General features: G+C 40.0%; 1 protein-coding gene across 1 annotated transcript; it reads right to left on the reverse strand.

Annotated features, from left to right (window-relative positions):
• Positions 1-5693: 5693 nt before the first annotated feature.
• On the reverse strand, positions 5694-12594 carry LOC144651736 (monocarboxylate transporter 10-like). The gene is made up of 5 exons (XM_078511706.1): positions 12351-12594; positions 8837-9083; positions 7867-8194; positions 6544-6913; positions 5694-6069 (listed from the first exon to the last, which is right to left on the reverse strand). The coding sequence occupies exons 1-5, from the start codon at positions 12514-12516 to the stop codon at positions 5765-5767; spliced, it is 1416 nt and encodes a 471-aa protein (XP_078367832.1). The 5' UTR covers positions 12517-12594; the 3' UTR covers positions 5694-5764.
• Between the last annotated feature and the right edge of the window lie 559 nt (positions 12595-13153).

Here is a 13153-nt window from a genome sequence, read left to right on the forward strand (position 1 = left end):
TCAATATCTTGATTGTCAAGAAAAATCTAGAAGTGATACAGCTTCGTCCCCAGGCCTATTCGCGCTACACGAGTGAGCGGAAGAGGCTTGGATGAATATTTCGATTTGGAGGAATATTTGATTTTACAACTGACATGTATTACTTTAAACTACTTTCAACTTTCTTTCTTCACAGCTGAGTTCGGAGTCCATAGTAGCATCCTGTTCACACTAACTTAGCTAAACGTGAACATATTTATTTCCCTTGGGGTTAGTCATTAAGGCTGGTTTTCACTTGGAATAAACATAATTATAAGCAGAAGTGGATAAAAAGAACAAACACACCCATTCTTCTTATGCTGTCCTCGAGTGTAATTAGCATAAACATATGCAGAAGAAAAGAAACAAGAATCCCCTTCCTTTCATATGGGAATCACCCTTTTATATGGGAGTCCCATATGAAGGAATGGAGATTCTCGTCGGAAAATTGGAAAATTTGAATGAAACCCTAAAGGAGACCAATCTAGGCGAGGCGCAATCTTTTTTTGACCCCTTAAAGATACAATTTTTGATGCCTAGTCGGTCTAGATGGCCAACACAGTTTGGCAACGTTTTTAATTTCGTCACGTTCAACCTTGACGGCTAAAAATATTGGCGTTCTGTCCTGAACACCCTAAGTGAGATCAAACTCCGTAATTTACACCTCTTAGCGAGACGACGAGCATTCCCGTACCTTTCATATAGGAGACCCCGGACAAAACTGTTCGCTCTTCTTGTGCTTAATGTGCTTACACCACGTAAGGACAACTTAAGGAGGATGAGTGTGTTCGTTTTCTTATGCGCTCGTGCTTATGCTTAAGACTGTGCTTATGCCCATTGAAAGTCATCTGAGGAGAGACCAGTACTCATACCAGTTTTCGCTAAACAGGAAAGAAGCAATAGCATTGTTAGTTCCAGAATTATTTTTCGCGGAAGGAGTGTTTAAATTTTTAAGGTTGGTACTTCAGATTTTATTTTTTTACCCTTGAAATAAACGCCAAACCAACAAAATCGATTCTTCAATGAAGCCCTGCATTTCGGAAACTGCGAATAAATTGTGAATAAAATGTGAAGAAACTCCACTCAAGTAACTGGGATCTGGCTTGTACCCAGATAAGTTAGCAGAGACAGTTAAGGTCGCGCGGGACCCTTGCTCATTAATAAATTCATTGGCCAAATTTCTTGACGGAGTGCTATCTTGTAAAGCTTTAATTCACTATATTTTGAACATCGATTCCTCTAAAATTTAACAAGGATATTCAGGGATGATGGAATTACATCATGATTGTCCTTTTACTGAGAGATGACCGTTGTCTGTGATGTTACAAGCCCTTAAAAGTTTAACTGCAGATAATGCGTTTTTGTGTCCAAGTTTTCAGCTTGAACAGCGCACTAAACTAAATGATTATATAGCGCAGTGATAAATCATAACCTCTTTTGTGCTATGGCTAGAACGAAATTTTCGATTTCAAAAACTGCTACAAGTTAATGGCTTCTAAGAGAGCAAAAATGTGAAATCTAAACTTCGAAACGTGCTATCTTCATTTTGAGAAGGAAATTTAAAAATTCGCTCTAGCCATAGCACAATAGAATACACCAAGTTTATGTTCCTCGCGAATCAACTCTTGAAATTCTATGTCGGCGGAGAAAACTTGGACACAAAATTGCAGGTTTTGAGGCTTCCGAAGACCTTCCGAGTCAATGTTTACAAAAATGTGTGATATATTCAAAGCTGTGAATCTAATTATGATAATTCCCTATGTTTCAGCGCACGTGGCACAAAGCTGAGAACAATTACTAGTAATTACTTGTACAAAAGAGTGTGAAAACAAACATTCTCATGAATATTTCGTTTGTTGTCGGCTTCAGTCGTCCGGCAGTTCGTGCATACTCTTTAAATAAATACATACTAATGATTGCAAGGGTCCTGCGCGACCTTAAAGCTGAAAAAGGCTAGTCACGCTTTCATCGTCGAATACAGTCAGGGTAAATACGTTAAAATGACCTGTAAAATGGAGTTGTTTGGAGACAACAAATTTCTTCTCACCATTGAAGCGTGGCACACAAGAGAAAATTAAACAAATTTAAAACAGCTTCAGTATGCAAAACCTTACTACTGCACGTCAAGTGCAATTGAAGAGTCGTTTAAATAAAGACAGCGGTTTGTTAATTTTCGAGAGCCGTATTATTAAATGCTGATTAATTAACATTTACAATGAAAACATCAACTCAACTTAGCGAGGAAGCCGAACAGGCCTGCCACTGGCATCAAAGTTCTCGATATAAAATCAAAGTCAGATATTAAGCTATTTTCAAAAACCAGAGTTGCACAGAGTTGCGAAAACTGTTTAAGAAATCAAATTAAATCAAAGTAAAGTAACGATTAACTTACCTTGAAAATAGAGTTGTGTTCAACGCATCGAAGAAGAACTTTGCAGTGTTGTCGTCCTTCGACTGAAGACATCTTGTTCAATGTTGCATACCATTCAACGTGCAGATGAATAACAAAGACTGAACGTAGTTTAAAATTTCAAGCAGAATAAAGCTTCTTTTCCTTCTTTCATAGTGAATGCTAAGTGTGAAGTTATAGCGATTAAGAAAGGCGAAAACTGACCGCTAAATTTCACGGCGACACCTCTTCAATAGACCATTTGCATTATGACGTAAATACGCAAAGACTTCTGGTAGTTGTAGTTAAGTTCGCGGTAAAAATTTTGAATCGTCATCAAGCACGCTAGCCCAAGAAAATCGCGATGGAGGTAAAGAAAATTACTCTCACCGAAGAAGATCGTCCCTGTGGCTTCATTTAAAGGGCAAAAAGCAACCTCTCAATTTAAAACCAAGTCCGTTGAAATGAAAAAAACAGTTATGCGAGAAATTGTATATTTGCTGGTTGCGTTTTGTAGTGAAGTTTCAACGAGTGTTTCCTCCAGTCGAGTCTCAGTCGCGTGGTTATTTAATTCAATTCCTAAAACTTTTGCTTGCCAGGTATTTTCAAATAATATACGAAGACGCAATATTTTACCCTTTCTAAACATGGGGGAGTACAGTACATGATGTCTACACTCGTAAAAATCTTTGAGGCTCACCTTTCGAGTCTCACAAGTAATCGTTCATCAACAAGATTATGGAAATAAAATTATATTTGCTCGCACGACATTTCCAGCACAAAAACAAGAAAACTTCTTTGTTAAAGAATATTGCAATTACAGTTCTAATTTGGCGAAAAAAGAAATAAAATTTTAAGATAAAAAAACAAATAATCTGTATTCACCTGCACGGGGAAGTTTTGATTGATCAGTTTGAAAATCCTTTATGATTGATTCATCGATGAAGCTCGATTGAACGAGGAAAATTATTTGACTCGTTTCTCTGTCTCACTGTAAAAATAAATTAAACTGACCGTCCCGCCGAGCAATCATGATATATGGTAAATTTTCTAAGCTTTTCAGTGAAGAATTAATTCACCTGCGATGGATGGAAGCGATCGTTCGTTGAACGTCTGAAAATAGATGATGAACAAAGTCAATGGCTTGCCTTGCTTTCACTTGATTCCACACAAATTTAGTTATATCCTAGACTCGTCCTTTCAAGAAATCTGTTTCCAGTGCGCGATGTTTTGAAGCTGTTATTTTAGGCTAAAATTATTTACGAAGAGAAGTTGTCGGCCGCGATGAATGAATTTCTACCAAGTCAACTCCGCCACACAACGTGCATATTAAACTTGAACACGAACAACATTTGTCTGTCTTGGTTAAAACACAGAACTCAGTCAATTTTCATTCCAAAGCTATCATCCTGTTTTCTATATTTTTGACAGTTAACTGAAAAAATAAATGTATAAACAAATTTCGAAGCGACAAGAGCGTAAACTTTATATATATAGCAGCTCAACTTCAGATCAAAATAAAAGTCCTGGATGTCCTTCTTCGCGCATGGCTGCCCTCAGCCAATCATAAGGCAGAAATGGTGTTTTCCCGCGAACCTAACTACAACTACCAGAAGTCTTTGCGCATTTACGTCATAATGCAAATGGTCTATTCAAAGTGCATGATCTTTGTGGGAAGCGCAGCAGCAGTCGCAAATGCGATAAAAAGGCGGGAATTCTAATAAACGAAATCGAGGCTTTTACGCTTAACCTCTTCCCCAGGGCGTTTTTCCCGTAACTCGGTGTGTTCGGTGTGTTTATTGAAGTTATAAATTTGATACAAAAAAGGGAAAACCGGATTTAAAGACGGCTTTGTTCCTAACATAATTATTAAAACATGGTATATACCGAATCTTCTCTTGACCGAATACAATATGTGGCATATAGTGAGTTTTTAAAAAGCGGCATTCCGGGCCCCTATCCAGTTAAGCGATGCAAAAAATTTAGAGCGTCCCCATTTTCCCACTCCCGCAAATTATGAACAATTCCTACTGTAAAAAAAAAGAAACATTTAATGTAAATGTAGATTTCAGTCTTGGAAAGCGGGCGGTCCCTGATGAACCTACTGGAGTGGGAGCCTTGTATAACAGTCACGGGCACTCGTAAATTACCAGAATTTAGCGTTTTGGACGTCGTTCAACGAAGCCTGAGAAAAAACAGCATTAGCATACAGTGAAAACTGAAGTTTAATTCTTTTTATTAAATTAGAAAGGGACAGAAGAAACTAGCTAGAGGAGCGGTCATAATATTCTCTGCCCCAGCGTTGACGGGCCAAAGCCTTTGATAAAGGCGAAGCCGAAGCGTCATGATGTTGATAAAAACACTAACTTTTCAGTTGCTCAAGAAACTCCCGTGTTTATTGAACTATCCTTTAGCTAATATAAAAAGTCGTGCGTCTTTGTTCAAGTTTACTAGAATGCACAGAAATTGGTAAATTGACGTTGTTGACAGAGGATGACGTAGAAATGTACCAAGCAACCCTAGGCATAACTCTTGGCCTGGGACACTTGTTGTTTTTACACTTTAAACAGACAAAATATTTAGCAACTCCCCCTCTCTCCCCCTTTACAATGTCGTGGCTCGTAAAAAAAGAAAACAAATGCCTCTTATTGCCGCACGTCTTTTTTGCAACATTTGTTTTACTGTAGAGGTATTTGCTGGGGAAATAAGAGTGACAAAAGAGACATTAAGCATGACGTTATGCGGCAAACGGCAAACGCGAGCTTAATTGTCTTTAACTTTTTTACCTTTTTATCGAATTCTAAAATCAATCCCTCATAAATTAGTGAAAAAATCGCACATTCACGACAAAACTTCTCATTTCCGCGTACCAACGCCAAACGGAAGACAGCAGAAGTTGAATTTTTGCCGTTCGCTTGAAAAATAAACGTGATGCTTAATCTCTCTAAAGACGAGAATGAAGTAACGCAACTTTATAACTCAAACAGTAAACGACAAAATGCTGACAAGGCTCGATAATTCTAGAAGGTGATCTCGGTCGGCTCGCTCGACTAAGTGCTGTGTGCCCACGTGACAATGTTTATGAGCCCCATAATTCCACTACCTGAAAGGGGGGGGGGGGTGGTCATAATTTCGTAGCAATCGAGACGTATATTGTCACGTAATCGTTGTTGAAATAGCGTTGCCTTCGAGTTTTGCTTTAAAAACTCTCTACCAGTTAGTAGAGATAAAACGCAAAAATTTTGAAACATATCTTGTCTGAATGAAGTCATTTTATTTTCGCTAGGTTCTTTAATAAATATAGTTTACTGAAACTGGAAAAATATGAAGAATGCAAGATTGTTACAAAACAAAAACTCAAACATCAGTTTCTCTCGCCCCTGCCAAGACTTGTGTCCAGTCTCTTTGGGGCGTGTCCCCTTGCGAAGATTGTAACTTAGAAGAGACGATCTTTTGATGACAAACGTCTCGATTACAGAGCTTAGGATATTTATTGCAAAATGTCTTCTCTAAGGTCGTTTCCTTTTCGTCTAAAGGTTCTTTGCTAAAGGTAGTTTCTTGAAACACGGGAACAAGATGGAGAATGCAAGACGCCAAGGCGCACAATCCTCCCGAGACAAAGAAAGCCAGTGGATAAGAATGAGAGATGTCGTAAATCCAACCTGTGGGAGAAATTACACTGACATTACACTGGAAATTCCTTCACTCGTCATTCACAACTTTTAAGTAATAACTTAATTAGACGTGACACGAATTTAGGAATGAGTGTTTGGACGTGAGTTTTCTGCAACTATTGCGGTCAAAAGAGAGAGTTAATTAACTTTTGAATGCAATTTTTGAAACTTTTGAGTGAATCTGTTGATACTTTTGGTTTTCCCAAAAGAGAGAGCACGTGAGAGATGACGTCATCTGCTTGTCAAACGACCGGAAACGTCCACGTTTGTTGACTAGTAAAACATTTGAGCAGGTTTAAATTAAATAAGAACACCGCACAGAAGTCGATGAAAACTCATAAGAAACGCGGCCAAATGAAATTAAAGACTCTTCACTTTTCAGTAACACGTACTGACCTTATTGTTATTTTTTTCGTGGGAGCTTAATTCGCACCTTGAGCACTTGAATAATCTTTAACTCACCCACTAGAGGAGGACCAGAAACATAAGAAAATCCTAGAATTCCAAACAAAAGTCCAACTCCCTCTGACGCTCTGTCCTTTCCCAAGAGCTGCTCTGCTAAAACAGGCCTTAAAGGCATGGAAATACCTGTAGCTATTCCATGAGCCACCATCAGAGAAACAAACGAGGCGAAAGTTCTTGCTGTTGCCATGAATGTTTGTGTCACAGCGAAAAGGAGCAAACCCATTTGGTAAAACTTGAGACGGTGAGAAGAAAAGTAGTCCACGATTTTGCCGAAAAGAAGGACAGCTATGATGAGGCTGGGTGCTTCAATACTGATAAGTAAAGCGGTTTTCTCCTCAGGAATTCCCACTTCTTTGGCAAATGAGGGCTGAAAAGTCAAGAACATTGCAACAGAGAAAATAGTTTGTATTGATATTTAGTATATACTCAAACGGTGGATATCGTTTTTCGCGCGCGCTGATAGGCTACTCAAACTCCAGATATCCTTTGCTATTCACTTCCGAGCTACTCGCGCGCGAAAACTGTACTCGTTAACAGAATAAACTAGTCAAAAGTCCTCTTTTTGGGCTATATTATCACCACTAGCCGCCTCCACTTCGGTGAATTGTTGTTAAATAGATAAAAAATATTATTTAAACTGATTTTATTATCTTGTGTTATCTTATTCCGGCAGTTCAAATATATATTTCATATACAGCTGCATTTATTTAAAACTAGCCATGGTATATATATTGCAATTCCTGAGTTTTGATTAGTAGACAGGCAATGGTATATGAGCTCATATACCATGGACCATAAAATATGGTAGGTGTACGCGTCAACGAGAACAGCCGGGGACCTTAAATATTGTTATTCTTTGGATGCTTTTAATAAAACAATTACTGCCAATTGCGCTTGTTGGGTATGAGATAGTAGCGCCGAGATGACTATCTTCATATCCAACGCGCGCTCTTGGAATAATTGATAGATAGCCACTTTTATGTCTTTATCTTCTACGGGTATATTACGAACTCACAAAATGATCAGCTCCCAGATGGCTTGATAGCTCAGTTGGTAAGAGCAGATCCTAGAACAGGCTATAACTGGAAAAGCAGAAAAGGCTAGGCTATTTGGCTAGTATTAAAGCAGGGGCGGATCTAGGGGGAGGGTGCATGGGGTGCTCACCCCCCCCCCCCTCCCAAGATGACCTGCCCCCCTCTAATAAAACTGGTATTCTGCCAAAAAGGTCAGTTACACCATTCCTAAGTGGTGCACTCCCTCCTAAGAAAAATCCTGGATCCACCCCTGTGAAGGATACGGTGGAGAAATTATCTGACTTACCACATGTGTGTAGGTAACAGAAAATGCTACAGCGAAGATGCTGGTCGCAACGACAAACGTCATGTAACGTTTATGTTTCAAGACAGAGAAATCAAACCAAAGAGTTTTCTTATTCTTAATGGTGACAACCAGCTCTTGTTTCTCCTGTCCATATGCAGTGGTTTTGTACAAAACGGCCACAAGGGAGTTGAGACTCAAAACTCCAGCTAAAAGAAGGAATGTCCGCGAGAGTCCAACAGCAGCTAAAACACGTTGCAAACATGGACCGGCTACTGCGCGGCCAGCAGCGTCCCAGAACGTTGCCAGATAATAGACAGTGACAAGCCTCCTACGATAAGAAATGAAACAAGCGATTAAGGAAATGTAACCCTTTTCCAGTCGTAGTAAAACATGAAACCCATTCTGGTCTTTTCTGAAGTCACCTGATCGGCGAGCCCCCGATGCAAAGAAGCGAAGTTTGGCCATTATTGCTTGAATCCTTAAGATACTTTTGAAATCGGCCTGGGGCATTTTGCCAAGGCTAAACAGGGTTAAGGCGGGTGTAAATGTGAATTTTATTGAGGTTTTAAGAGGTTTTAAGAAAGGGGTAGAAGTAGAAAAAGATAATAAAATTAGTTTTGGAATACCACCAGACAGTTGACCCCACGCAATAGCACCCGAGGTTGTCAGGGGACCGTTTTGGTGTCCATGAACTAATTTGTGACTTCAAAATTTTATATTTCTCTAAATTTTACAACCTCTTTGTGAAAATCTATTTCCTCCAAAAAATCCCCCCAAATCACCCCAAAATTTATAAAACACCGCAAGACATAGATTTGTGAGACGAACAGACAGTTTTTGGATTGCTTGAAATGTGAACGAGATATTGCCAGTAAACCCACGTTAAACGGCGCAAAAATGACATTCATGTGTATCCCCCCCTTAAGAAAGGCATTTGTTTCGCGCGGATGACGAAGATTACCACACTTACCTATCAAACCAGAGTGACAGGACTCTGAATGTAGTAATATAGCACAACCCACAGCCAATCCCTGCAATAACGCCATACGTGACATACAGCCAGTCTATGCTTTTGGTTAATGACGATAATACAAGTCCTACCACGCAAAAGAGGCCACCAATGATTCCAGTTAGTCTGCAGCCAAGACGACGGCAGAGTGTAGTGACCAGCGGACTTACCAAGAAACAAGCACCAACATTGATGGAGCCAACCCATGCTAAAGTAACAAGGAACAGGGTGTTACTGAGAAGGAACTGGAATACTGGTTTTTACATGAAATCGAAAATATAACCAAAGTTAATTTTTTGTGCTCCCTAATAGATCAGTTAACTTGATTTATCTTTGTCCTTTTTCAAAGGTGTTCCAGAGTGTAGCGTTAATCCTGGTTGGGAGAGGGGGAAGTGGGTAGGGGGGCTCTCTAAGTGAGAAATAGTAAAGTCAAGTAAATAAGCAAAATCGCTGTCAATTAACATTTAATTTCTGGTCGTGTTATTGTATAAAACAAAGCGACCTCAATTTTCCATGCTGTACACGGCTTTTAGGATAAGTGGGGCGCGGTGGCCTAATGGCTACTGCGCTTAACTCTGGATCGAGCGGTCCGGGTTCGAGGCCTGGCAGGGGCGCTGCGTTGTGTTCTTAGGCAACAAACTTTAATCTCACAGTGCCTCTCTCCACCCAGGTGAATAACGGGTATTGGCGAATTTACTGCTGTGGGGTAACCCCTGCCATGGACTAGAAACCCAACCGGGATAAGCTCCGACCTGATTGGTTATTAGGCTCGAACGCAGTCATCAAAACTAGCAGAGAGAGATGACATAGGGAGTTTTAGTCGCCTTTTTTGCCAGATACTCTCGCGCTGCATCAAACGCGCGTGTTTTTCAAAATAGCTTAACTCTAAACGAAGTTATGTTGTCTTTCGGATCCGTCTCGTATTAAGGCCCGCCCAAACACCCAGGGAGGGTACTCGGGTTTTTAAGTGACGGAGATGATCGAAGGATTTTTTTGGGTTTGAAATTTTCGATTCCTGGATTTTTTTGGGTGGAAGAATTTCATCATGTTTGTGGGTATTACAAACAAACTGAAGATTTGTGGTAGTGCCTTGGCTGCGTAGTTCTGCGAAGAAAGTACAAACAAACGTGTTTTGCTGTTGATTTTTGTGGGGGCAATTTTTGATCTAGGGAATTTTTTAGGATTCTGTTGGAAGCCCTAGGGATTTTTTTGGGCCTTGATTTTTGTCCCCATTCGATCTTCCCCGTCACTTGAAATCCCTTACCCCCCTGGGCCCAAACCGAGTCACATAACAAACAATACAGCAAGGACCAGCAAGGCTGATAGCATTCCCTGTGATAATACGCAAAGTAGACTTTGCGAGATACCAACAGGACTACAGAACCGATGAACTAGGGTTGCCCACGTAGACAGCTGTTTCGTTCATGTTGGAACTTGTCAGCATGGTGCAGCAAATCTAAATGACGTCATGCCTACGCCATTTGTCGGCCTTGCTGTATTGTTTGTTATCTCCGCCGAAAAGTAGAGAGAAACGACAGGCGGAAATACGTCTGTGTTCTCAGGCTATGCAACTCCCTGCGTATCTCATCGAACGAAATTGGACGGGATTTTCAACGAACTTAATCGAACTCAATCTAACTAAATCGAACGATCAAATGACGATTTTGTTCGGTCATCCAAATTCAAAATCGAATTTCATTTTTCGATTGAGTTCAATTTAGTTCGAAAATAAACGTTCGATGTGATACGCGGACAGTTACTTCATTTTTTCGGCTGATCAGATTCGAATCAGATCTCTTGATCTCTGTTTTTAATTACAGTCGACTCCCGATAACTCGAACCTTCAAGGGAAATTGAAAAATTAAAGGTTCGAGTTATCGGGAGTTCGAGTTATAGAGAGTTGAGAACAAATGACCGGAAATAAGGAAAAAACTGTGTCAACTGTTTTTCAATTCATACAGCGTACGTTTTAATCCAATTTAATTATCGGTATAGTATATATATAGTATTGAAAAGTCGAGTGAAAATGGAACAATACATTTCCAAATGACTGTATAAATCGTATTTAAACGTAATGTGAAAGAAAGCAAAGCAGCAGGAGATGCCTGGGTACTTCGAACTTTGTAGCTTTCAAAGAGAACAACGTCCGGCTACTACTATAGAGTTCAAGCGATTTACTTTCAATACGCCCTGACGCTTCTCAACTAATCACTATCGATTATCCTTGAAAGTTTTTCATGGTGGACTTGCTAGCTAGAATCGGTATCAATCTCTTACAACAAACTACACATCTGCAGCACGTCAATGTTTGCCAATGGCATGGCACAGTTCGTGTTTTGGGGGGCATTTCGGGGCGGCTCTGATTCGTGTACGTATTTATTTCAAAACAAAGTCGGTGTTTTCAGTTGACTACAGTACACTGGTACACTGTTTGTTGGTGACTTGCCACGTACTGACAGACATGGTTCGATTTACCGAGGGTAAAATTATATAGAAAATGACCTGAAAGGAAACGAAAATTGGTTCGAGTTAGCGGAAGATTCGAGTTATCGAGGGTTCGAGTTACCGAGGGTAAAATTACAGTAAATGTATGACGGACTGATCCAGGGGAAAGCGATTTTGGTTCGAGTTAGCGCGAGGTTCGAGTTAGCGAGGGTTCGAGTAGCCTGCGAGCAGGCTCTCTATTCGGGGGCAACGTGAATCTCTTTCTTAGGGTTCGAGTTATCGGGAGTCGACTGTAGATCCTACTTTAAAAGCATTATCATGATATCGTTGGCAATCCCTTGTCGTTCTACGTTTTACCAAATGGAGCCGCGGGTATATGTATCTTATCTAACTTCATGTATTATTTAGTAGAGTTTCTTGTGCATTTTGTAAACTTTTCAGTGAATTTTCTTTCAGTCAATAGCTCGGTTGAGTATCTTTTAACATCCGGTATAAATTGATTTATGAACTGAAGACTAATCCGTCAGCACGTTCATAATTTGCAGTCTGTATGTTAGTTTCTTATGTTCTTGCGTGATTTAAGCTTAGCCGGTTTGTTTTTTCGATATACGAGAAAGTTCCAAAATCAACGACCCTCGGTGACTAATGATCGGATTTTAAAGTAGCCTTTTCCTGTGACTTCTTTCGAAAGATCGCTATTTTTGTGAGTTCCTTACTTTTGGTTAGCTAAAAACGTGCACATTTCACTGGCTGATTTATCTTATATCATAATCGCAACTAATCATGTCTAATCACAGAACATACACGCAACCGGCACATTCACGATTGCGTGCTTTTTCTTGTCGTTTTTCTGTTTTGAGTTTCAAATGCACATCAAAAGCATCGCGTGCCTCAAGGTCACAGACATAACAGCAGTGATAGCAAAAGAACTTACTGTACTTGAGCCCCTATGAGCTACAGAGTTTCTCTAAAGCAAAACGTAGTTACATGTACAAATCAAGAAAGCAACAACACGCATTTATTTCAGTACCTGATTTCGCTTTTCCGCCATCGCTAAGTTCGTTCAAAATGTAGATATACAGTATGCCAAAGTTGTTCTGCAGTCCTGAAACAAGAAACTGAACCGTGCAGGCGGCAAAACATACAACCCAGCCGTACCCACCATCTGGAACAACTGGGTGCTTTGGATGGTCCATATGCACACGGCACTGAAACGTCTCCGTACAGTCACGGAACCCGCAACCCGAAGGTCACCACAGAAAGCATCACGCTCAACGTCAAAAAGATGTTAATTCTATCATCGAATGAAAGGGGGCTTGTCTTTTTTTTAGGTGGGGGTAGATTGGCAAAATTACGGGGGCGTGTGAGAAGTTTTAAGTCATTAGAACCCTTTCAGGGGGAGGGGGGTACAAACTTTAACGAACAGCGAAAGGGGGTGGTTATTATCATTTTAGAGTAGCAGATCAAGACTTAAATATAATTCCTTTTCCTCAAAGTGCTATTTTCGTGAAAGTGATGAGAGAAGATTGTTCAATAGCCCAAAACTTCAGTCTTCTACCAGCTCCGAAACTTCATATTTGATTCATATTCTCGTACATTCATCCCGAGGATTGATTAATTGCTTCTAGTTTTAGTACGCCGATGATCCCTTCAGACATGCTTCTTATTGAAGCAATGTTCTCTTACTGAAGCGTATTTAAAGGCGCAATTTCACGCAATGCTAGGCAATTTCGGCACTAACCAACTGTTATTTCTATTTAGTTATCAAACCTTTCACCTATAAGGGCTGCGTAATAGTATTCCTATTTTTGTGCCAACAAATAATATCTTCTC

This window comes from Oculina patagonica, chromosome 4 (assembly GCF_052425735.1).
Source record: "Oculina patagonica isolate OP01 chromosome 4, crgOcupat, whole genome shotgun sequence".
Lineage (NCBI taxonomy): Eukaryota > Metazoa > Cnidaria > Anthozoa > Scleractinia > Oculinidae > Oculina > Oculina patagonica.